The sequence below is a fragment of the Aspergillus thermomutatus genome (assembly GCF_002237265.1).
Source record: "Aspergillus thermomutatus strain HMR AF 39 chromosome Unknown NODE_35, whole genome shotgun sequence".
NCBI classification, from domain to species: Eukaryota; Fungi; Ascomycota; class Eurotiomycetes; order Eurotiales; family Aspergillaceae; genus Aspergillus; species Aspergillus thermomutatus.
The window spans coordinates 77,120-101,930 of NW_020798084.1; the positions used below are offsets into that span (position 1 = coordinate 77,120).

The 24,811-nt window shown below is 49.9% G+C and overlaps 9 protein-coding genes across 9 annotated transcripts; 2 read left to right on the forward strand and 7 right to left on the reverse strand.

Annotated features, from left to right (window-relative positions):
- Positions 1-138: 138 nt before the first annotated feature.
- On the reverse strand, positions 139-6,015 carry CDV56_107336 (uncharacterized protein; the record flags this gene model as incomplete). Its single annotated transcript, XM_026760955.1, has 10 exons — positions 139-982; positions 1,069-1,530; positions 2,344-2,418; positions 2,474-3,107; positions 3,158-3,216; positions 4,032-4,410; positions 4,752-5,208; positions 5,265-5,600; positions 5,674-5,836; positions 5,885-6,015. 10 exons carry the CDS (start codon positions 6,013-6,015, stop codon positions 139-141), a joined length of 3,540 nt encoding a protein of 1,179 aa, XP_026616761.1.
- A 919-nt stretch (positions 6,016-6,934) lies between these two features.
- CDV56_107634 (uncharacterized protein) lies at positions 6,935-9,779 on the forward strand (the record flags this gene model as incomplete). Its single annotated transcript, XM_026761253.1, has 6 exons — positions 6,935-7,081; positions 7,133-7,264; positions 7,478-7,796; positions 7,855-8,163; positions 8,281-9,154; positions 9,218-9,779. The coding sequence occupies 6 exons, from the start codon at positions 6,935-6,937 to the stop codon at positions 9,777-9,779; spliced, it is 2,343 nt and encodes a 780-aa protein (XP_026616762.1).
- A 564-nt stretch (positions 9,780-10,343) lies between these two features.
- CDV56_107759 (uncharacterized protein) lies at positions 10,344-14,171 on the reverse strand (the record flags this gene model as incomplete). The annotated part of the gene is made up of 6 exons (XM_026761378.1): positions 10,344-11,003; positions 11,056-11,565; positions 11,616-12,130; positions 12,323-12,445; positions 13,033-13,942; positions 14,010-14,171. The coding sequence occupies 6 exons, from the start codon at positions 14,169-14,171 to the stop codon at positions 10,344-10,346; spliced, it is 2,880 nt and encodes a 959-aa protein (XP_026616763.1).
- Positions 14,172-14,492: 321 nt separating this feature from the next.
- Positions 14,493-15,293, reverse strand: CDV56_107904 (alpha/beta fold hydrolase; the record flags this gene model as incomplete). Its single annotated transcript, XM_026761523.1, has 1 exon — positions 14,493-15,293. One exon carries the CDS (start codon positions 15,291-15,293, stop codon positions 14,493-14,495), a length of 801 nt encoding a protein of 266 aa, XP_026616764.1.
- Positions 15,294-15,786: 493 nt separating this feature from the next.
- On the forward strand, positions 15,787-16,746 carry CDV56_107950 (HpcH/HpaI aldolase family protein; the record flags this gene model as incomplete). Its single annotated transcript, XM_026761569.1, has 4 exons — positions 15,787-15,918; positions 15,976-16,127; positions 16,181-16,416; positions 16,484-16,746. 4 exons carry the CDS (start codon positions 15,787-15,789, stop codon positions 16,744-16,746), a joined length of 783 nt encoding a protein of 260 aa, XP_026616765.1.
- Positions 16,747-17,082: 336 nt separating this feature from the next.
- Positions 17,083-18,477, reverse strand: CDV56_107995 (RraA family protein; the record flags this gene model as incomplete). Its single annotated transcript, XM_026761614.1, has 1 exon — positions 17,083-18,477. One exon carries the CDS (start codon positions 18,475-18,477, stop codon positions 17,083-17,085), a length of 1,395 nt encoding a protein of 464 aa, XP_026616766.1.
- Positions 18,478-18,727: 250 nt separating this feature from the next.
- CDV56_108054 (D-galactonate dehydratase) lies at positions 18,728-20,036 on the reverse strand (the record flags this gene model as incomplete). Its single annotated transcript, XM_026761673.1, has 4 exons — positions 18,728-19,481; positions 19,534-19,645; positions 19,698-19,807; positions 19,861-20,036. The coding sequence occupies 4 exons, from the start codon at positions 20,034-20,036 to the stop codon at positions 18,728-18,730; spliced, it is 1,152 nt and encodes a 383-aa protein (XP_026616767.1).
- Positions 20,037-20,572: 536 nt separating this feature from the next.
- On the reverse strand, positions 20,573-21,538 carry CDV56_108112 (dihydrodipicolinate synthase family protein; the record flags this gene model as incomplete). The annotated part of the gene is made up of 2 exons (XM_026761731.1): positions 20,573-20,773; positions 20,831-21,538. 2 exons carry the CDS (start codon positions 21,536-21,538, stop codon positions 20,573-20,575), a joined length of 909 nt encoding a protein of 302 aa, XP_026616768.1.
- A 511-nt stretch (positions 21,539-22,049) lies between these two features.
- On the reverse strand, positions 22,050-24,544 carry CDV56_108162 (uncharacterized protein; the record flags this gene model as incomplete). The annotated part of the gene is made up of 5 exons (XM_026761781.1): positions 22,050-22,379; positions 22,453-22,849; positions 23,689-24,128; positions 24,181-24,393; positions 24,461-24,544. The coding sequence occupies 5 exons, from the start codon at positions 24,542-24,544 to the stop codon at positions 22,050-22,052; spliced, it is 1,464 nt and encodes a 487-aa protein (XP_026616769.1).
- Positions 24,545-24,811: the final 267 nt, after the last annotated feature.

Consider the following 24,811-nt stretch of genomic DNA (forward strand, 5'->3'; position numbering starts at 1 on the left):
AGCACCAACATTTAAGTCAGACCCATGCCAACATAGACTGGACTTTTTTGTGGGAGAAAGGGTGATAATTGTATCTAATTACTGTGCATCAATTCAGGAAAGGTTTAAGAATAACAGAAGTCACTCCTATGCATCTGCTTAAATCTTCACCGGCAACTTTCGACCTGGAGCTTTTGCTTCTAGCCTCAGCTTTGCAGCCATGTAAATACCTTCCAGAATGAAGGGCTTCCAATAGTTTTTCCTCTCAGTCGGATATGTTAAATTCCATGCCGAGCTCAAGCTGTTCCCTTCTTTGTCATGGCACATTTGCATCACCAATGTCTCGTCATTAGGGTATCGTTCGGCCGCCTCAGTGATTGCTTCGCGAGTCGCTTCTTCCCACTCAGACCGGCTGGGACCTTGCGCTAATATTGGGTCAACCCATTTCATCCCTCCTCGGTCAAATTTCGTCCGATCCTCGCGGTCCTCCTTTGGTAACCAACAGAATGTGTCTGGATTGAGTGCGACGATCGTGTTTAGAAGAGCCCTGCGCGAACTGAGCCTCGTGCTAAACCGGTTGATCCGAAAACCTGCATTGGAACGCATCCAGCCCTTCACGATGGTGCGAGGTGGAATCAGATAGGCATGGGAGAAAATACAGAATGCAATCCAGAATGTAGTAAAATACGCATCCCAGCCCTTCAATGCCGTAGCACCAATGACAATAGCCCATTGTCCTAGAATGAGAATGCGCAGGGCCATGAACAGGCAGAGCACCAAGAAAGGCGACGGTTCCGGGCCATCAGGCTCGAGCGGTCGGTTCAGCAAGGAGTTCACGATAGTACTCTCGCCATAGAACACTGTCCACTTGGTCGAGTTCATGTGCTCGGTCACTAAGACCAGCCGATTGTACATGCTGCGGTCTTGACTAGCAATCGTCTGGGTTGGCACCCATACAAGAGGAATGTCACGAGACCAGTTCCGAGGACTGCTGCGCAAAAGGCTAATGACAGGTAGCAGCGGAGGATCGCGCTCGTGACAATCATACCAAGTACTATTGCCCATCCGAATACTGATACCACTAAATACCGGAGCAAAGTTGCCGCGCCATGACTGATGAAAATATGACTGAGCCACGAATTTGACCGTCGAGGGCTCTCCTTGTCTCCCAGCCTGACAATGTGGACAAACTCCAAGTTCTGGATCCTCAGATCGGTTCCAGACATGTTCGCGTGGAGGTTGCAAATGATGCGCGGTGTTTGCGTGGAAAGACATTGGCGGACTGTCTCCGGGCTACTGACGGTATAATTGTCACCATATCGGCCATCAAGGGCCAAAAAGGCCATGCTGCTCCCATATCGATCGAGGTAGCATTCGTGCTCGGTGTGCTGGTCGGAAAGAAGGAGGCGACTGCCCGACAGCGTAATGGGCCAGCTCCATAACGGGACAGCACCTGTCAGTTGGAAGATATGTAGCTTCTCTGGAATATCAATAAAGTCAATCAAGGCAGACAAGGGAAGGATTCTGGCAACCTTAGCTACCCAGGCATGTCTACTGAGAATAGTTTTGAAGTTTGAAATAGAAGAGTTGAAACAACAATTGTAATCAATGACAACAACTGCATGTTGGATTCGGGACGATCCGCTAACTAATAAACACCTCTTCTGAGTATAATGCAGTCCTTTATATGTGGTGCCAGGAAAAAGAGATATTGCTTATCTTCCTCCTGATTACTTATCTGTTTTGCTCTCATGCAATTCATCCCGTTCGGGCCCTAAATGGACCAGAATGCCCCGTGGACGCGCTCATTCCCACCGTTCAGGTTAAAAGGTTTCGAACCAGTCGCCTCCTGAATTAGGGAGCTCACATTAATGATATGTCGACAAACTGGTATGATCCATGCTATTAGATATAATAATAGAGAATACCACTATAGTCTTCAATATTAACAGCCGCTGACCACATTAGGTGAGTTCATCCAGTGTCCTTTTCTTTCCCCTCGGCGGTGAATAGCAGTGAACGTCTCTAAGGTGATATTGTAACTCAGCGACACTGTCCAGGTCCACTGAACAGGCTGGATGGCGGCAGTGGAATTTGCCAGATAGGGCTTTGTGGTCGAGATGGGACTGCACATGCTGATACCACTCACTGCGGTCCAAATATTGTTGCATACGATTGTGGGATTTCAATCTGGTGTTGCCGAGGCAGAATGGGCAGAATGCAGCCTTTGCCAGAACATTGCGAACCATGATGAGGTCACACCGGAGTAGATCCTCAGGTGTAGCGAGATGGTGCTGGCAATGATCCGTCCATTCTTCAAGGCCTTGAAACCACTGATCACATTCAAAACAGAACTCAACCAACCTGTGGCCACTCATCTCCTGCAGTCGTTTTTTGTAGTAATTATAAAGATGAGACCAACGACGGTGAGCAATGAAGCTAAACTTGTTAGTACAACCAGGTAAGCCTTGATAGAGAGAACATAAGGACATACGTCTCAGTAAGCTTTCCGCATAAACACTTTCCTTCCAGAGGACTTATGCCGGAACGATAGGTGTCTGTTCCCTTTCGCAAACAGATCGCCTCCAGGGCCCGTAGAGCCGCCCATCCAGTAATACTACGTATATCAACGCCTGTGGGAAGAATCCGAGCTAGGAGATCACGCTTTGGAATTACCCTTCGTACATAGTGGAATAGTGACTGCTCATGAATACTCCCATCAGCTGTTCTGGGTTGAACCTGCTGTAGATGCCTTAGCTCTTCCGCATATAGTTGTTGCTTCCTGTTGTATACCCAGTGCTGTTCTAATTGAATTTGCTGCTTATCATGACGGCTCTCTGCAAGACTCAACCGCGTGCTGAGGCTCTGCACTTCTTTGTCGAGGGCCATAACATCACTTCGCTCCTGGAACTCAAACTCAGCCTTAGCTGGAAGCAACTGCCACAGGTATGGGTTGCGATGTATGCCCATACTACGACGATTCTGAATATGCTCATGATGAGATGCAATACCAAGGAACGTTGCAGGTCCATCAACCTCTGACAGAGGATGTGCATATGATTTTCCATATGTGTCCCTGTGGACCTGGCCAGCATGCTTCATCCGCGCCGTCTCCGAATACTTCTTGTCTAGAGTCAAGGTCAGCGAGACGCCCTTAGTTCAAAGGAAATTATCATACCCGCTTCCATAAGCGCCCAACGTCGGCAGGCACGGGCGGTAATGTTCTTTGTATATCCACTGCGACGGCCAAGCTGTGCGAATTCTTTTCCAAAAGCGTCCGCACCCTTTTTCACCTGGCATTACTATATCTTCCCTGACTTTGTATTAAGTCTCAAAAGTCTTCCAGGCAAGACAACCGCTGCGTACAAGGAGATTTTTGCATTTCTGGTGGCATTGAGAACAATATCAGGCTGTCAATCAGTCATCATAAGGACTACGGGTATGGACCTCGGAAACAAACAGATTTCCACTAAGGGAAAAATACATGGATGCAAATACAATGTATGAATCCCCAAGCACACACCGGCTCCCCACCGCTCTCATCGCTCTAACAATTACTTCTTTTGGCGAGGAGGCTTATAGCAGTGGACGTCTTCAAGGTGGCAGGCCAATTTCGTCAATGACCCATATCCCTGTGTACATGCGGGGTGCCGGCAATGAAACTCGCCAGATAAATTTTGGTGGCTGATGTAAGATTGAACGTGATTGTACCACTTGCTCAAATCCAGATACTGCTCCATCTGCCGAGTCGGTCCTAAGCTCATGTTACCCAGACAGAAAGGGCAGTAGCCAGGTTTGACTGGGCAATTCCGGAATATTATTGGATTGCAGCGAAGCAATTCGGTGGGTTTGCTGAGATGATCCTGATAGTGCTGACGCCATTCATTCTGATTGTTGAACCACAGGTCGCACTCGTAGCAAAACTCCGCAAAATCATCTGGACTCATTTGACGGAGTCTCTTATGATAGTAACGATAGAGATGTAGCCATTGGCGGTGGGCGTAAAACCTGCTGGGTCAGCAGGTGGCGTATATGAACAGGGAAGCACTTACGTATCTACTGATTCACCACAAATGCACTTGCCGTTGACCGGTCGTAACCCTGATCGATAGGTAACCGGATGGTACTGGCTGCAGATTGCTTCCAGCGCCTTCATAGCGTCCTGTCCAGCTGGGCTTCGTATAGTTGACTTAGTTGGCAAAATCTGAGCGAGGAGGTCCCGCTCTGGCATAGCTCGTCGGCGGTAGTGGAAGAGAGTTTGTTCATAGACGCTTCCTGTTTGAGTACCCTGTTGGACCTCCCGTTGCCATTTAAGTTCCTCAAGATACAGCTTATCCTTTTGGCTCTGGACTCGACGCCGTTGCAAGTGGATCTCGTGCGCCGTTTCCGGACTATCGGCCATCGCAAGTTGGGCGCTAAGGAACGCGAATTCTGTATCAAGCGCCATAACGTCTTCTCATTCCTGAAATTCAAATTCTGCTTTTGCAGGTAGAGATTGCCATAGATTTGGGTTACAGTGTATGCCCATACTGCGTCAATTCTGAATATGCTCATGGCGGGACGCAATATTTAAGTAGGTTGCAGGCCCATCCACTTCGCATACAGGGTGCGCGTATGACCGGCCAAAAGTCCGTGCTTCGGTGTGAGAGGCATGCTTCATTCGAGCTGTCTGGGAGTATTTCTTATCTATGAAATGTGAGTGGCTCAGACGGCACTATTGGATCAGCATATTTTCCTACCGGTTTCCATCAGTGCCCATCGACGACACGCACGGGCAGTAACATTCTGTTCATACCCGCTCCGATACCCAAGTGCAGCAAACTCTTTTCCAAACGCATCAGCACCTCTTGCCCTACCAGTGGAGGTTTCATAATTCAGCTCGCTAAACGGCCTAAATACCGGAGTATCCAAGAGATCTTTTCGAAAATAGATCCTGGAGATGACGTGGTTTCTTTGCGACTCTAAGTTGCTGAGCTTGATGGAGTCCACTTCGTCAAGGATCTCGGTATACGATTTGTAATGGCAGAAGGCATGATCAGCAGAAAACAACGGAAGCATGAAGAAAATCAAGTTGAAAAAGAGCGGGACTTCCTCTTTGTACACCTCGTAGAAAGCGTGTACTGGAGGTTCCCATTTTTTCATTCTCCAGTACCCCTTTACGAACTCCCGAGCATAGGTCAACACCAACATCGGAATGCCATCAACCAGTTCTATGGTGAGGATAAAATGCTGTGTGCGGTCAGTCTTATAAGCCTTCCGCTAAATACAGATAGCTAGATACGGACCTTGTAGCATGCAGCCATGGCACTGGCTCGGAGATTCGCGTCATTGTCGTCGCCGCCGTCCTTCTGCCGGGCAATAGATCGGCGAGCTGTTGACTCATGCACCTCTCCAGTTCGGGCGGATGAAAAGCAATAGAGTAATATTGATGCAGTAAGCTGTACTCTACTCCGGTCAGGATACTGGCCGCGGTATTCCTTAAAGTCCCGACACCAGAGCTGTGTTAGAAGGATGGTCAAATCATTTGGAGAGAGTCCATCTCTGGACATCTCAGCATCTGGAAGACCAAGTTTGGTCTTCAAGTCCGATATGATATACTTTGAGATTTGGTAGTATACAGACTATATTAGGCTCAAAAATTCATACCTCCTTCATGGTAATAGACATGCTCTTTAGGACACAGAAGTCCCTCACCCGAGCCAGAGCTGTTTCGAAGTCCCGGCGGAAATTCTCGACGGTTTCTGGTGTAGGTTTTTCCTCGATCTGACCTGGCGTGTTTCTTACGTAAAATTCCAAAAACCCTTTAAAAGTTTTGATATCGGGGGGAGAGCAGGCAGCGGGGTGTAGCTCAAGGAATCTGAGAGGATGAGACGCGAGCCTCCATAGATCTGAAAGACTTACTTACTTGTTAAAAATCTTCAGACTTCGCTCATACTTTTTGGCTGTTCTTGGAAGAACGGCTCGTTTGATCTCTTCATCATCGTGATCATCGAGATTGATCACACACGTAAAATTTGCCACTGGCTTCTGTGGCATACTGTCCGATCAGTTTCGAGTTAGGGATGAAGGAGTAGGAGTGAGACGGACACATCGTGGGTTTAAACAACTTCTCTCCCTCACATGGGCGCTATTATGCGCTTTTGTCAAAATGCAGCTTCTTGGTAGTCGAGTGCAATATATTCAGGTGCCTGAATGTTCACCTGAAGGCCGCCGGAACGTGGGCGGCAAAGCGGCGAGGGAACAGACGCTGGGGTGGGTGAGCACCGACATATACAGGCTGTTGTATGTTTTTGTTTCTTCTTGTATTTTGCTTCATAGCTTATGGCCTCAAGGCTACTACTGGAATATTGATCATCTTCACTTTCTTGACCACATGACTAGGCAGGTTGAACATTGTAGTCGACTCAAACCATCAGGACCAATCTTGTAAGCTGAACCATAACAAGAAACTAATCAAAATCTTGATCCCAGGTATATGAAAGATCTCACACAGGCTTGCTCTCAATAAGTTGATCCTTGATGAGTTCCATCTCAAGATCAGCAAATCCCAGAAACCTCAATTAAGAACAATAATCAGGGACCTCTAATGGTGTATGGGGGGCTGTGTCAGTAGAGGCACGGGGAGGTGTACTTTCGTAGTGCCGACGTCATCTATGCTGTTCGGGTCACTTGTGCAAAAGCTACTCAAACACACAGTAACCACTAACAGTTCAAGAAAAAAGATATTTTAGGATAATGTACCATGTGCCGGCATGTGCAAGCTCCACAGAACTTCATAAAATTAAGCCCAGTTTTCCTGTCGCCACTGATTAAGCTTAAGAGATGCGTCGATGCGGGAGCTAGTTGATGTCAAACATTCAATAATAACATTCATTGATCTGTGTATTACCAATAAGGTGCATTCATGGCATGCCAATTAGCACAATGAAGCCATCGCGAAAGTTTATATTTGATCATGCCGAAAGAACCAAGGCTGGCGGTGTTGGTGGTTTCCATTACCATTTGTGTCCTGGCGACCACCTTCGTCGCCCTTCGTTTCTACTCCAAAAGCGTGATAGGCAAGAAGTTTCAGCACCACGATTACTGGAGCCTGCTCGCCTTGGTACTTTGTGGATCTCGTTTGTGGCCAAAAACGTGGACTGATGCTTTACAGATCATCGATTTTGCCTTCTCATTCTCCTTATTCTACGCAACAGCAAAGGGCCTCGGACTTCCTGCAGCCGACATAAAGCCAGAGAACCGACGTAGCATCATTCAGGCTACCTTTACATTCACCGTTCTTTATGTGAGTTCCCTGTGAGTCCCCGTTGTGTTGAACTCCAAGATGACCTATTATCATACTCCTTAGAACCCAGCTTTAATGACAGTAAAGACGTCGATCCTTGTTTTTTATCTGACCTTGGCCAGAGGCGATAAGCTTTTCCGACTGGGAACCTACCTGACTCTTTTTGTAGTTAATGTATCTGGCCTCGCATTGACCTTGCTCACTATTTTCCAGTGTCGTCCAGTGGGCTCTGTCCTGCAGCCAACCCTGCCGGCCACGGCGTCCTGTACCAGTGTGATCACACTCTATTTGTCCAGCGCGCCAGTGAATATAATCACTGATATTGCTATTCTCTTCCTCCCGATGCCTATTCTGACCGAAATGCACCTGCCGCGGAGGCAGAAAATCATCTTGATGATCACGTTCGGCTTCGGCTTCTTTGTAACAGTCGTCGACGTGATCCGAATTGTGTACCTCCAGCGTGCTCTGACAGAGACCAAGCTAACATCTCAGTCGACGTCTATCCATAGCGGCTCTCTGATCAGCATTTCATGTACGACCTATGCCACTTTCTTGACACGGCACGTCATGCTGACCTTTTCACACACTAGCTTACGCTGCATTGTCATTCATGTGGTCTGTAGTGGAGGTCAATATGTCTGTCATCTGCAGTTGTGTCCCAGTCCTCAAGCCACTCTTTGCGCGAATCATGCCGCGGATGATCGGCGTCAGCGGCAAGAGGCTCGGGAGGACGACTGGTGCTGAAACTCGTCCCGACGAGGTATCGGCCGTTGGATATTCTACGAATATTCGCCTGACCGCTACCGACCAGGTAAACAATTCAGGACCGCGCGGTGATCAAGCCGGCTCATCGGATGAGGTTGGGAGTGATGATAGCGCAGATCGTGCTGTGCTGAGGCGTTCGGCTAGCCGAAGAAGCATGCCACGTTTAGCCTCTTCTCAAGGAGTCCCAGGAAAGCATCTAATCCTACTAGGCACATCACATAGATTTTCGTCCTAATAGTTCATTGTCACAGGCCTTGAATTGAGTGGAGTCCGCTCAGTGGAGTCCCACGCCGGCGCCGGTTTTATTGAGTTTGTACGCATGAAGAAGCCAAAGAACATGCTGAAACTCAACAACAGACAATCTCTAGCGCCTATAGCCATTATCACAGTCGTGTTCTGGCTCTGGGGATTCTCATACGGCCTTCTCGGTAATTTGGGTAACCATCTTCAGGCTGTTCTCGGACTCGACGCCTGGCAGTCCCTCGGCATCCATGCGGCATACTTCAGTGGCTACCTCCTTAGCCCAGTAACGCTTGGTCGCTGGGTTTTGAAGGGATGGGGATACAAGGCTACATTGATTACAGGCTTATCCGTGTACGCGTGTGGGACATTGATCTTCTGGCCGTCTGCCGTTCTGTCGTCATTTCCGGCTTTCATCGTCTCCAATGTCATCATCGGTGGGGGGTTGGGAGTCTTAGAAACCGCAGCCAATTCCTTCATCGCCTTATGCGGGCCACATGAGAACGCCGAAATTCGCTTGAATATCTCGCAGGGCATCCAGGCTATCGCATCAGTCGTTTCGCCACTACTCTCCGAGGAAGTCCTTTTCAAGAACGTGACAAATGTCTCGGCTCTAATCAATGCACAGTGGACATATCTGAGTATTGCATTTTTCGACCTACTTTTAGCTGCAACACTGTACTACCTACCTATTCCAGAAGCACCTGACGACGATCTTGAACAGATAGCAATGCGCTGTCGAGGAGACGGATCGAGCAAAGTCGTGGGGGTTCCAGTCATCTGGCTGACTCTGGCCTTGGGAGTGGGCTCACTATACCTCTATGTAGCCGGCCAGGAGGTTCTAGCAACAAGCTTTGAGTCTTTTGTGGTGACGTCTCTTCCTAGGTAAGAAATTCAACCTATCTCCTTCCTGGACATTCATTATTTACTTATTCGTCTTCATCACAGTTCGAACCTTACATCCTTTGACTATGTAACCATTGGTCACACAGTATTTGCTGTTGGCCGTTTTCTGACTGCTTTGGCACTATGGTTCCTGAAGCCTCGCTGGATTCTGATGATAGCGTACGCTGGTATGGTGATTTTCTCCACTCTCTGCCTGAAGACGTCTGGCTTGACGGCGGTGGCCATGGGCCTGATGATCTACCTATTCGAGAGTGGTGCCTTCAGCACCCTGTTTGCCATATGTCTGCATGGTATGGGAAAACACACAAAAACAGCTGCCTCTCTTCTGGCAGCCGCTATCGGCGGTGGGGCGTTTCTCCCTTTTCTCCAGCATGCAGTGTCCACGTCTCATGGGGTGTCCTTCTCCTACTGCGTCCTTGTCGCTATCTTCAGTACTGGGGCAATCTTTCCGTTGTATTTGAACCTTGTACCTGCTGCTAAAAGACAGGTTGATCCAGTGGCGCAGACCTACCAGAACAGTCATCAGCAAGCGAGCCCCGTCGAGGCAGATATGTCCCATGGGGGACGAGAATCGCACTGTTCCGGTGGGATTCTGCTGAGTTAATAACATGCGGTTTGCGCATATCTCCTGATGCTTGCCAAGAGTTCCATCTCCAAAGACTAGATCAACTTAGCACACATGGAGTGGGTTTCTTTCACTTAACATAATCCACAAGTGAGCACTGCACACAGGCAAATGCTGCAGTACAGCAAACTATTTATATAAAATAGTTGAAATGAATTTTATCATTAGGACCATTATCTATAAGCACAGTATGAAAACTGCATACACTATTATGCACTGTCTTCATGATAGACCTGATTTATTTGCGGCATTCTCAGTAGGATAAATAGAAGAGTGCTGAAATCGATGAAATACCCATAAGATCCTGTCAATTAAAGGGACTAAACGTCCGGATCTTGCAGCCAGTCGGTTGAACCCCTCGAAGTCCCCCAAGAAATGTTCCGACATAAGATAGTTGACATTGAAGGAATTGGCGAGACAAAAAACTTTTCCGAGTGCTCCGGTATGTAGCACAGAAGGCAGCTCGTCGTTGGCGCTGTTGTTCATATGCGATCAATGGACATTATCTCGTGATTGGAGCATGGCTGCATTTCGCTGATACGACTACGACGTCCAAAATGTTGTTGGCCAAAAGTCCGCCCCAGCTGACTCTCCGATGGTGAGTAGATCGGGGTGGATGGCTTCAATCTCGGTATCTGGCCTAGCAAGGAAGTCCTGCATCATCGGTTCCAAGAAGGCCATTTCAGTGGTGAAACCTGCAACGGGGAGAGGGGGGACGCCGTTTTCAATGGCATGATCTCCTGCGGGAGGGAGCACGAAGGGCCTTTGGAGCGATTGTCGGGGTAATTGACCGGCTTGATCGGCACTTTTGCCGACATCAACCGACAAAGATTGTTCGACTTGCTTGAGATTCTTGTGGAACTCCGCCGCCGCAAGGTTTCCATGATCACTCATCCGGGACAATATTTCAATCGCCACCTCAAGGGAGTCGAGATCCGCGGGGTTGCCGATAGCTGGCAGGAGCCCGGATATGACAAGAACTATGGCCGAGGAGAACAAGTACTGAGCGTAGAAGTAGCCATACATAGGCAGGGAGGCATTGACCCATTCTTCGATGATCAGAGCATGCGAATGTCGGGCAGCATGGATACAGGCTTCACTCAGTGTAATGACAGGTTGCGGGAGGCCTTTACTGTTCTCACGCTGACCTCGTTGCTGGAGAAGAGCATGAAGAATGATAGGGCGTGTAGCCAAGATGACACACTGGAAGTCTTCAGTAAGATTGATAGGCGTGCCAACACATAATTGAACTGACCTGGTTGAACTGCAGGTGAAGAGAGATGATATGCTTGGATGGAGGACCTTCATCAGTGCGTAGCCTGATGTGTGCTGGGAGGGACTGCAGCCACTCCTGCTGCGCAAGCAACAATTGCTGTTCTCTTTGCAAGAACGACTCTGGATGTTGCTTCCGGCTGTAAATCTTCTCGATAACCTGGCCGACGATTCGAGCTAACTGGATACTGGCGACCAAGTATGCGGTATCGGAGAATTGCTCCTCAAATGCAGGACAAGAGACGTCGGATGGCATGTCGACATGAATATCATCATCTCGAATTTGAAGTGGAAACCCTGTTTTGGAACCCCACATACGATCATAGATGTATATAGCCCACCAAAGCCGAATTCGGTGCTGTCGCTCCGTGGGATCTGTGCATTGGCGTTCAGAGATGTTATGGTTCAATCCTAGTATCAGGCCAAGGCGCATGGCATTGCCAATCAACATGTACGCTGCATGACGTCGATTGAGGAAGTATGAAAAAAGAGACTAGGTTTGCCTGTTAGTATAGTTGAACATGCAGGGCCTTGTATACAAACCAATAGCAACAAACTTTCGACATGAATCAACGCAGGCCGTTCTGGTAGAATGGGCGTCAAATTCATTGCTCGAACATAGCATTTGACGCCCGGCACTCGACCTCGAGTCGAATAATCGGATCGAGAGGAGTATACCTCCCCTAAGGCAAAAAGGGCAAAGAATTTGCATGTCAAAGACGGGTCGTCACGTTTCGAGGGATCCCGATAAATTGACTCTAATTGCTCCAGCGTAGTTTTGCGCAGAAACAGATGATATACGCGGCTTAACTGGTTGAAGGCAATACGGACGAGTAGACGGGCTTGTGGAAGCCTCGGCCATTCGGTCTCTGCCTCGAGCAGCAATGCCTCTGGCGTGTACTGGGTTCGAGCAATGTGAGGTGCATTCGGGTTCCCGGTAAGAAATTGCCGCAATCGTGTCGCGAAGGCCGTACAGGCAGCGACTCCCATATATATCGGAGGAGCTGAGGGATCGTAAGGATAGAACCAAGCACGCTCTCCTAGCAGTGGATTTCGGACTGTGTGATAAGCGTCTTGGGGGAGATTAGAGGGGATATGGTCTGAAGTGGCAGGTGACGGGCGAGAAGAAGTAATATTTTCCAATCGTTCTTGAGGTGAGCGTTCTCAAGAAGGATCTGATCGATATAGCTAGGCGAAAGGGTGGAATTGTACATTAGATAGAGTCGGCGAGCAGGAGCAGGAGTTGTTACCTCTCATTGACCTTGAGCTTCCTGTCACGTTGGACATATTCGCAACTACAGCCCGCTTGACGACATCGGGCACAGGGCTTTTCGCCGGAACATTTGACTTTATGAGCATGACATCGATTGCAACTGGCATCCGAGGTTAGAGCAGAGCAGATGAAAGGGGCTGCTGGTGACGCACGCGACAGGCTTTTTCTTCTGCTGCTTGGGCTGATAGTTGTGAAGAGGCATTGCTGGGAAAACTGAAGTATTCAGTCGATAAAGTCCTTGTTCTTATTGTATCTGAGAAAGCGTATGTCAAAAACGAGGGGAGGAGGAGTCTCGACACTCGGCATCTTGAAGTTTTGCCGAGAAGACGGAAGTATTCGCCACTGATATTTGGTAAGAAAGTTGGGGAGAATTACTAACTATAGTATATTGCATTTATAATGAGCCCCACTGGGAACCCTCCTTTTCTTTTGCGCTCTTTGAAACAGGAAAAATGCGACCTCTTAGCCAGTTACTTTGATGGAGGTCTCTTTGTATCTTGTACTTCCTTCTCACCAATTAATTACAACCCAAGCCAATGACCTGCGCAAATGCGCTCACCACATACTCGATATTCCTTTTGTTCAGCCCGCAAATACTCATCCGCCCCGAGGGCAAGAGATAAATGTGATACTCCTTCCGCAGGCGGGCGACCTGCTCTCGATCAAGCCCCGTATAGCTGAACATACCAATCTGGCTCTTAATAGACGACCAACTCCCCGGTATCCCGTTAGTCTCTAGCCTCTCGCAAAGCTCATGCCGCATTGCCTCGATCCTCGAGCTCATCGTGTTCAAATCTCTCTGCCATTGGGCCCTCAGCTGCTCATCCGCCAGGACAGTCTCGACGATACTCGCCCCAAAGCGCGGCGGGTTGGAGTACTCCGCCCGGGCGAGGGCGACCAATTCGGACCGGGCGCCCTGTGCGGAAAGATGCCGGGGCACGACCAGATGGAGAGCACCCACGCGCTCGCCATAGAGTCCAAAGTTCTTGGAGAAGGATTGTGCAACGCAGAGACCCGGGTGGTCGGGCTGGCCGTTCAGAACCATCTGCTCCACGAAAAAGCGAATCGCCCACGCGTCGCCATCCACATCACCGGTAGCAAAGCCCTGGTAGGCGTTGTCGAAGACGACGTACAGGTTCTTCCGCTTCACGACCTCTGCGACTTGGGCCCACTGGGTCTTGGAGAGGTCTACCCCCGTAGGGTTGTGCGCGCAGGCTTGAAGGATCACCACGTCTCTGGCCTCGGCAGTGGTTTCGAGCACAGAGAGCATCCCTTCCAGATCGACTCCTCCGGTTCTCCGTGCATAGTACGGATAATCCTCGATGGGCACCCCAACGGTGGCCCAGATGGTCCTGTGGTTGATCCATGTCGGCGAAGGGATGAAGACCCGGGTCGGGCAAAGATGCTGTGCTAGGAAATGCGCGGCCATGTGGTTAGCGCCCGTGCCGGAGACGGTTTGAATGGAGGCGATGCTCTTATCCAGTCCAGAGATGATTTCGGATCCGAAAGTAAGGACTTGAGCCAATTCAACGAGTGCGGGGGAGCCTGCAATGCCAAGGTATTCGTGGTTCTGATCCTGACTGCGGCGAGCTTTGGCCTGATTGAATCAGTTGGGAATCCTTCTCGATACATACTTGTATAGGAGGGTTTTCGTTTGTCCAAACCTCTTTCACACTTGGGAGCACCCAGGGTTGTCCGTCTTCGTCGCGGTATGCCCCCGCGATCAGGGAGACTTTGCTTGGGTGCGGATCCGCATCATATTCAGCCATCAGCTCAAAGGCCGTGTCTGCAGGAGCAACCGGCAGGTCCAAGTATTGTTTGCTCATCTCTGGAACGGATGTCGCTGTTGAGGGTAGAAGAGTAGTTGATCAGATGGGGTACCGGGATGTAATATACTTGAGTAGTTGAGGTAGTGTTTTTGATGAGCTTGTCTACTATTTCCAGAGATCACTATTCACTCCGGTATCTTTAGCCCACGATCTCGGTGCAGCAATATCTGACCGGTATCCGACGATTGTTGTCAATGGTAAGTAGTCGGCATAGTGAATTCTTCCCGGTGGCTCGAGCCATTTGACTCCTGCAGACCGAGACAGCTTAATCTTTCTATTTCTAATTCCTAACTGATTCCCTTCCGATCACACTGTGTCTCAAGGAAGGCTCTGCAAGAACCCCGCGATCCGACGATACATCTCCACGGGGTTAGAATACATGGGGAAGTGCCCGCTCTCTGTGATCTGGGCTAGTTCCACCCCTTCCTTCGCCAGCCGCCCTAGATACGATAGCCCGCGGTTCTCCTCCCCAAACATGAACATCTTCGGGCACGGCAGTCCTACGAACATTCCAAGCAAATCCTCTTTATCCGATAACTCTACCATGGACTCGAAGATGGCCCGCACGGCGCCCGGCCGGACCCGCGCGCGGAGAGTGCTCGCGTACAGGGGGCCGCCGTAGGATTTGACCGTGGCGGTGCGAGTGATGAAGGCCTCCATGAAGGCGCCCGGATCATCGGACGGGAACTGGAAGATCTGCCGGCTTAGGAAGCAGTCCTCCGGGGCGAGGTTGCCTTTGATGTCGACGAAGCTCAGGACGCGGTCGTTGTTCTGGTGGGCCAGGAGGAGCGCGGTGAGCCCACCCATGGAGTGGCCTATGAGATGGAATTTCTCGACCTGGAAGTGAGCGAGGACCGCTTCAGTGGCGGCGACGAGGAAAGGGATGTCGGTGCCGGAGAGGTTGTCGGTGTCCGAATGTCCGCACCCTGGCGCATCAAAGGCGAGATATCCATACTCCTGAAAGGCGGGACGCACGCTTATGTCGGCTAGGTCTTCCTTGCAGGAGCCAAAGCCATGGAGGAAGACGATTGGTGGCTTGGAGTTGAGCCTATGAATTGTAGAGATATTGAGGCACACACCCTGAACCTGAAGCGAAATTGTTGAGTACGTGAGTGACATGGTGAGGGGTCTGACTTGGGTGCGATTTTTGATCGGAAAAGAAAGAGACTTCCGTGCAACTCTTGTGTTAGTTGATTGATATGTTTACGTATTTATTCCAGGGGCTCGGCAAAAAGTCGTTTTCCCGTCCTGCACATTCTTCAAGGGACTGAATCATTGGACCGGGGAGAGAAACAAGGGCCGAGAAATCGGCAACGTAAAAGTAAGCAGTGATTGCAAATTTGCAATGCTTAAGGTGTTCGGCTGAGTTCTGTTTCACCGTCAGACTGAGACGACCTCTACTTAGGGCTAACTCTGTTTTTGATACTGAACAACAACGATCAAGATGCTCACTGTTTTATAGGCCTGATTAAGGCATTTTTGACACATATTGATAAATATCGTGCTACCCATCTTCCTGCTTGTGTTCTTCCTATTCCACGCATCTCTTCGCTAGCTGTCTGGGGAGTTTTCCAAAGAACACTCTTCACGAGAGTACCATAGTCTCTCAGCCATGGCAGCCTCAATATGCAACCCGCAGTTGCGACTTCTTAATGCTCTCCGAGCCAATGCGAAGCCAATCATGACATTCTTAGGCCTCCCGTCCTTTCGCACCGCCCAGATTGTAGCCCAGACGGGCCTTGATGTCAGTACTTCCCTTACCTTCTATAGTTCCTGCTCCCCAGCTGATCACCGTGAAAAGGGCATCATTATCGACTGTGAGCATGGACATATAAGTGACGATTCGATGCACAGCGCGACTGCCGCTGTTGCTTCAATGGGGGTGTCGCCGCTTGTCCGTCTCCGAATGACTCACTCGGACTTGATTAAAAGAGCTCTGGATACCGGTGCACAGTAAGTGGCATGTAAATTCCTCGCCATCTCTAGTGTACTGATCACCATTCAAGTGGCATCGTCGTCCCTCAAATCAATACCGCCGAGGAAGCTCGGGCTGTGGTCACCTATTCCAAATTTCCCCCACAAGGACTTCGTGGGCAAGGTTCGGCGTTCCCAGCCATTACACACGGAATTGACATCCAGACGTACATGGAAACAGCGAACAAAACGCTTATCACGTGTCTTCAAATCGAATCGAAACTGGGGCTCGAGAATGTTGACGCTATCTGTGCTGTACCTGGCGTTGGTTAGTTGATTATTAGAAACCCCCCTAATCTTGCACAACTTTGGCGTTTGGCTGATCTCTGAGGAAGATATGATTTTCATCGGGCCCAACGACCTGGCTTTGTCGCTCCTGGGCCATGTGCCCGCGAAAGGGGATGAGCCTGAGCTTGTGGATGCCATTGACAAGATTGTGGCCGCAGCCAGGAAATATGGAAAGTGGGTCGGCCGATTGTCAAATAACGGAGCTTTGGGCAGGGAGCATCTGAAAGTCTTCGATACTGTGGCATTGAGCTACGATATCCGGGCGATGCAGAACTGGTATACCAGTGAACTGCAAGTTGCGCGTTCATGATGCCTTGTAATGTAGGAATTGCAAGGATTTGCGTACTGCTGGCTGTATATCCACATCCTTCAGCAGTATATCAGTGTTGGAATGCCTCAGTCCAATGCAAGTCGCATCTATGGCACGTTGTATGCGCAACCAGGAGGAGCTACATTATGTAGTACTGTACATATCCCTTTGCAAGTTTCAAGTTACGCAAGTCGATTGAAAGATCCTTACGTTAAAAGTAATACTTGAAATCATGTATTATAGGTATCTCACTTTGATCTCTCCGTTGACCCAACTTGGGTAACAGCAACAAGTTGTCTGCATGAGGAAAGACTGCCAGTCCACGGGGGATTGTTCTCATAATACAGCCTCGCCTTTTTGACAACTCCGATTCTTATCATGACGCTGCAGTGTGTGGTATCCATGTTGCTTTCGCGCCTCCGCGATGGTCGACCCGCCGGCAATCATTTCCCGGATGCCTTCTTCTGTCTTCTCGATCTTCCGGGCAACTTCAGCCACCTCACGGGCCCGGTGTCGTGGGACGATCACGACGCCGTTTGCATCTGCAACAACAATGTCGCGAGGGTTGACACGTACTTTGCCGATGCCCACCGACTCATTAACGCCTCCGACCTGAACCCGGTCCTTGCCGGTCCGCATCCAACGCCCAGCGGTGAAGAGGGGATAGTCGTCCTTGATCGCACGATCCACATCACGGCAGACCCCGTCGATAACAGTGCCTGAAATCCCTCGCAGGCCGGCGTACTGCGTCATGATATCTCCCCATACAGTACAATCTGTGCGACCGCCGTTGTCGATAACCACAAAGTCACCAACAGCCACATCATCGATGAAATCACCAACATTGCCTGGGGGGTCGCTGGCGGGGACGTAGCGGACCGTGAAGGCCGGCCCCACGACCACCTTCTTGTAGTTGGTCAACGGCATGATTCCGAACGCCTGTCCAGATATACCCAGCTTATCGAGCGCGTCTGAGACGCCGGGGGTATCCGAATCGGTAAAGAGGGCAACCAACTCTTTATCTTCTGGGCACGCCTTCTTGGGGTTTCGCTGGGAGGACAACGCAGACGCGTCACTGTCGCGGATCGCTTCGAAGTGTCTGTCGTGCATGACCTCCGAGACGGGCTTGCCTGATCGGACAGCCTGAACCATGAGGTTCTGACGACGGTTGATGCGCTCAGCAAGGCATAGGACCTCCTCGATGCGCTCGGCTGGGACAAATACCGTTCCGCAGTTGTCGGCGATCACATAGTCGTCTTGGTTGACGGTGACGCCACGCATTTGCAGCGGCGTACCGGACTCTATTTGCACCACTCGATTGCGCGCGCTGATCATGGTCACTCCCCGGCCGTAGACGGGATAGCCGACCTCCCGGCTGCCGTCAATATCACGGCTCATGCCGTCAATAATAGTTCCACGGATGCGCTTCTCTTTCGAAGCGTTGGCGAGGATGTCGCCCCAGCATGAGACGCCCTTGATGCCGCCGGAGATGACGAGAATGCGATCGTCTGTCCTGACGGCATCGACGACCGGGGTAAGCAGATGGGTCGTGGGAGCAGCATCAGTCTTGGGGCCCACTTTCACAGTGCTGGCACGTCCAACAATTTTCGGGCAGTCCCAGAGTGGTCGCAGACCGTAAGTGGCTCCTTTGAGCTCCAGAAAATCTAGGGCATCAGACACTGTGTTGGTGTCGAGCGCAGACAGTCGGTTCAAAATCGTGGATACACTCATCGTGCCGATTGGAGTGGTCGACGGATTCAAGTATGGAGGAGATTTTATCAAACGTCTACGAGCGGGTAAGGACTGAAGTTATATTGTTCGACTTTACAATCCGGCTGGGCAGAGAAGAGTAACCTGAGCCCATCGGCGCTGAGGAATCATGCCGCCGGCAAACCCTCACTTTCCCGACACTGCTAGCTTCAAATGCCTTTTCCTATTGTCCAACCAACCACAGGTGTTGTGCTGTATGTTAGGGTGAGAACTACCATTCTCGGATTCCTCCATCCGGACCAAAGAACTCCTTACATTGCCACGGTGCTGTTTCCGCTGCGATCTTTCGAACCAAGTCCTCGTCAACCTCAATACCCAACCCTACTCCCGTCGGAGCCTTAACATATCCATCTTCGATATCAAAGACACTTTGGTCTTTCAAGTACGTGAGTAAGTCAATATCACCCGCCTCAGTATTATAATGCATGCCCAGGCTCATCTCAAGGATGGCAAAATTCGAAGTTGACAAGGCGATGTGCAAAGATGCGGCAAAGGCAACAGGTCCCAGAGGACAATGCGGTGCAATCGCCACATCATAAGCTTCAGCCAGGTTGGCGATTTTCTTTGTTTCCGAGATTCCACCCGCATGAGCAATATCCGGCTGTAAGATATCCACTGAAGCATCTTCCAGGAACCGCTTCACATCCCAGCGTGTGTAGAGACGTTCTCCGAACGCAATAGGAATGGTTGTCTGGTCCGAGAGCTTCTTGATAGCTTCCGGATGCTCGCAGAGAAGCGGCTCCTCGATGAAGAGGGGCTTGTATGGCTCCAGGGCCTTTGCGAGCTGCTTGGCCATGGGCTTGTGCAGTCTGCCGTGGAAGTCCAACCCAGCATCGAGGCCGAGGGCCTTGACTGCCTTGAGGCGTTCTACCGTGGCATCGAGGACTTCTGGAGAGTCCACCCAGTTTACGTCTTCAGTAGCGTTCATCTTGACGCACTTCAGGCCCTGTGCGATGCGAGCTTTTCTGGGGTGATTATTAGAAGTGTTCGATTTCTTTGGTTTGGAAAGCCACTCACGCAGCTACTTCAACGTCGCTTGGTCTGTCTCCTCCAATCCAGGCGTACACTTGAACCTTTTGGCGCACCTGGCCGCCGAGAAGCTCATAAACTGGAACCCCTAAAGACCGACCTAGCAACGTTGTTAGTCCCGATAACGACGGCGATCTCGCTATCCTTCCTACCCTTCAGATCCCAGAGAGCAATATCGATTCCGGAAAGCGCCGACATGAAGACAGGGCCTCCACGGTAAAAGCCATGTCTCCAAAACAACTGCCATATGTGTTCAATGTTGCTGGTGTTGTCAGCAAATGTAACCGACGAAAATAAGAGCGCGTTCGTACTCACTTTGCTTCTAGTCCAATCAGCCGGACAATCATCTCGTCTAGTGCTCCCTCAACAGCCAGGTCGTGGCCTTCTAGGGTAGCTTCACCCCAGCCATACCCTCCTACCTCATCGCAGATTTTGACCATCAGCCATCGAGGTTTGACACGAAAATACTCGACAGACTTGATTTTTGCCATGGTGAGAGATAACGGCGGGAGATAAGAAGTTCAACCGAGGAATAAGAACTATAATTAACTACTATTTGAGAGGAACCGGATATATATATCCGATAATGTAAGGTCAAAGGCCGCAATTCTCGACAATCACACCAATGGAACACCTGGGCATCTCAGAATAGCGTGGGGGTGTATTAAACTGGGCGTGGGGTCCATGAAACTGCCATTGTCTGACGGTGGAGAGGGTTGCGATGCGTTGTCAGAAAAGCTCCAGTACTCCAAAAGATCAAATAGTAGACTCTTTTATTACATTCAGTACTTTTGTTTTTCCTTTGAAAAGGAACTACGGTAAGCCGTGATATCGCTAATGAGCCATACATTCCTTCATGGTTAAGTCTTGCGAGGCTCGTATGTTCTTATGGATCCTGGTAGAGTTCTAGTCCTTCTATACTTCTATACTTCTATACTTCTTTATCAAAGCCCTAATCCACTAGCACAACTTCCAGTATCATCATATAATGTGAAGTCAATCTGGAGTGCATTAAAGCAAATCTAGCCTAACCAGTAATCATTTGCAGCTTCCTTTCCAGGTGAATCACCTCCGAAAAGCCAGATTCAATCTGAGCTAGCTTCTCACCTTCTAAACCCTGACACGGTTTCCGCGGTAAACCCCCATACCCGTAAAACGCATTCATCGCACTCTTGACGGCAATAAAACCTCCCTTGATAGCAATCCAGTCGGCTCGAGCAACAATCGCCTGCATTTATCGAGCTTCCTCTAGCATACCCTCATTATACAGCTCCATAACCCTGACGCAAGCACGAGGGCATAGATTGGCGAGTCCACCGATTATACCATGTCCGCCCACCACAAGAGCCTGGAGCGTGAAGTCCACGGAACCTCCCATAGTGCGGAAAAGGGGCCTAGCTTGTGACACAATCCTTGCAAGCTTGCCCGTATTACCACACGTCAGCTTCACACCGGCAATCCGTGGATGCTCAGCAAGAGCCAAAATCACATCGGAGTTGAGGTCAAGGCCGCTGCAGGCACCGGGGAAGTTGTAAATCAGAATGGGAATGGGCGAAGCATCAGCGACATCCCTGAAATGTTGTATTATAGCGTGATTTGACAGAAGTGATCCGTAGTATGCGGGCGGGAGCACGAGAGCATAACTACCTCCGGTCTGGGCCGCTTCTTTGCAAAGTTGGATCGTTTCATGCGTGGATTGTGCTCCGCATCCCACAATTAAAGGCATATGCGTGAATCCAGCCAAGTCAAGTGCATCGCGGGTGCTCTGATTGATGAGCATCCGCTCTTCGTGGCTCAAGTGAACCGCTTCTCCATTGCTACCGTGTGTGACAATCCCTGCCACACCAGATTTGGCGAGACGGACGCAGTGTTTCGCAGTTGTATCTACGTCGATGACGTCGTTTGCGTCAAAGAAAGCGATAGTCGGCACGTATATACCGGGCTTAAGGACCTCAGTGATTCCGTTATTGCTATGGCCGTTAGACGCAGCCATCTTGTTGTCAAGCAAAAGGAGGCCTTCGGTCAAAACATTTGACGATGGAAGAGCCGGAAAACAATATTCGAAGAAGTGAAAAAAAGTCTTCACTTGAAAATTGACATTGTCATGGATTTTATTGTACCCCCAACTCGGCCCAGCTAAGAAATAGCTGGCCTCCACTGCATACAGTTGAGACATCCTCGTAGCTCCTTCGGTAGCAAACAACTAACGCTTAGTACCGAGTTATCTCGAACATTACGGACCACTCCAGCTCGAAGGATAGTACCCGACATGGGGGTTTCCTTCTGAAGTTGGGGAAGCGGAGACGCCCCGACGCCCCGCATGAAGGAATTCTTTGTCCGTTTGAAGGGCTTCAGTTCTAAACTTGTCCGTGATCATGACGCGGCCGCGTGGGGGTCATAACTATGTGGCCCAGTTCTGTCCTCCGGTCTTGCGGGAGGGAAAACTGGGGTAAGGGGGTTGTTATAATTTTTGAAGTTCCTTGTCAAAGCGGCTCTGTGCAAAATTATTCCTCCTCCATCTCAATCAGTACCTTAAGCACCTGCTTTCCCTCCGAATCAATGCCCTTGCCTGCCATTTCAAAGGCATTTGGGATAGAGTTAAGTCCCACGAAACGATGTGTAATTAACTTTGAGAGGGCTGGTAGGTCCCGACAGAGCCCTTCTGCTTCAGGATTACCCTTGTTTTCAAGTACGGAGATTCCATACGGATATGTCTGGCAGTAGCGGAAGACGCCTACTATGTCGACTTCACGCAAAGCTGCTGCTGAGACGGGTAGGGTTTGGATTGGTATACCCATACCGATCAGCATTACCCTACCTCCTGGGCGAGTAGCCTAGTCATAGACCAGTTAGTAAGCTCCTCAGTAGCAATATAGGTGTTTCCAGGTACACCAAAGGAAAACATACGTAAATTGCTGTCTGGACACAAGCCTCAACGCCTGTACACTCAAAAACAGCATCAAATCCTTCTATATCACCGGCGGTCACAGCCAACTTCGCAGTTTCTCGCCCAATTGCTAGCTTCTCCTCGATCGTTACGCCGTTGTTTCTGGGGACTGCGAAGCCCAGATCGGCGAACTCGTTCTGAGTAGCGAAGATAACTCTTTCTTGATCGATATCCGCAATGACTATCTTGCCAGCGCCTTCGACTCGGAGCATTGCAGCGGTCAACAATTCTATGGCTCCGGCCCCAAGAACCAACGCCGTGCCCCCTACATGAAGCAACGATCGCCGCACCCCATGAATAGCAACGCTGAGAGGCTCAAGTAGAGCACCCTCCGCCAGGGAAACGTTATCAGGCAGCCTAGGACTATCAGTGGATTCTTTCTACTGGGCAGAGGTTCAACTCAAAAATGACACCATCGTGCGGGATGGTTGATCCGTTGCTGCAATGTGCCCTGAAAGTGTGGAAACGACTTTGCAGAACTACGAAAACTCATTGAGGGACAAATATTATACCGCCCTTCTCTGCAGAACTTGCAAGTCTCACATGGCACGCCAACCTCGAGTGCCACACGGTCTCCCACTTTAAAGCTTCCCTGGGGCACTTCAGATCCCACTGCCTCAACAATTCCGGAGCTTTCATGGCCAAGAGTCATCGGCTCCTTGATACAGATGTCGCCGTTGCGGTAGTGATTATAGTAATGCTGGTCAGACCCACAGATACCTGTGCTTCGGACTGATATTTGCAACTCAAATGGCCCAGGAGGCGGAATCTGTCTTTCTTCCTATACCCAGATGTGAGCGATTATACTCTACATTGCGGCAATTAGCCTTGTTGGATAAGCTCACAATCCTCAGCTCCTTTACACCGTGTAAAACGGAGGCTCTAATCATTGATGGCGACATGGGTGCAGTTCCGAATCAAGAAGAAACCCTATATTATCGTATACGCTCTGAATAAAGTCACTACCCCAGAGGCCTATTTTGCTGTATATATATAACATTTCTTGTCCTATAGTTACTTTAATCAGCTGGGCGTGGGGGTTGCGTCAACACTAACGCCCCATGAATTCAAACAGCAAGGCCGGATACCCTTCTATGACATGAGCTCAGGATTCTCAGAGCCTAGCAGTCATGGTAGCTCCATTTTTTAGCTTTTGAGAATTATATGGAGTACTAAATTGGATGTACAGAATTTACCTCCCCATCCATCCGCCGTCCACTGTAAGAATCTCGCCAGACACATATAGGCTGGCCTTGCTGGCTAGGAAGATCGTCGCCCCGATGAAGTCCTCTGAGGTGCCCCATCGACCGGCAGGAATTCTAGCCAGAATGCTGGCCGCCCGATCCTTATCATTGATTAATGCCTCATTCATGTCCGTGACGACGTACCCAGGCGCAATAGCATTCACATTGACGCCCTGGGAGGCCCACTCATTAGATAAGGCTTTGGTTAACTGGGATACTCCACCCTTAGCCGCCGCATAAGCTGGCACAGTCAACCCGCCCTGGAAAGAGACTAGGCTGGCAATGTTGATAATGCTTCCGCGATGCCCCATCGCATCAGGGGTCCGAGTGAGCATATGTGCGCCGACATCCCGGCATAGGGTAAACACTGTGGACAGGTTGACCTGCAGGACCTGGTGTCCAACATTAGCATGAAAGGCAGGTAGAGACTAGGGGTAAGCTCACCTCATCCCAATCCTCCTTGGGAAACTTATGGCTTGGATGCCGTCTCTGAATACCGGCACACGTCACCAAAATGCTAACATCATGGCCATCCCTCAGCACCCTCGCAGTCAACTCGGATACATCCTGATCCGATGCTAGGTCGCATGTGTAGATCCATGCTTTTCTTCCCATGGCTTCAATCTTTTGCTTAGTACCCAAGTTACTTTCATCCCGCTGTACCCATCGGTATCATCAGAATCAAAGGTCCTTCACAAAACAAGTTGTTCATAATCCGAATTACCTGGATCAATATAACGTCCGCACCAGCTTCAGCCAGTGCAATGGCCATCGCGGCTCCGATGCCTCGGGTCCCGCCTGTTACCATCCCTGTCCTCCCCTCCAGAGAGAAATACCTTTCGATAGCTTTTGCAGCCATACTAAGGTTTCCACAAAGGTAATTTCGTAAAACCGTGAAAAGAGAACGCAACGCAGGGCACAACGCATACAGTGTCGCTTATGCGGTGTTCAGTTGTATTGCGGGGTTTAAATAGGACACCGGCTTCTTCGGCTCATCTTCGGCTCATCTTCGGCTCATCTTCAGCCCTGTGAGGGTGGACCCACACGTGTCTGACATCCGAATAACCCTAAAACG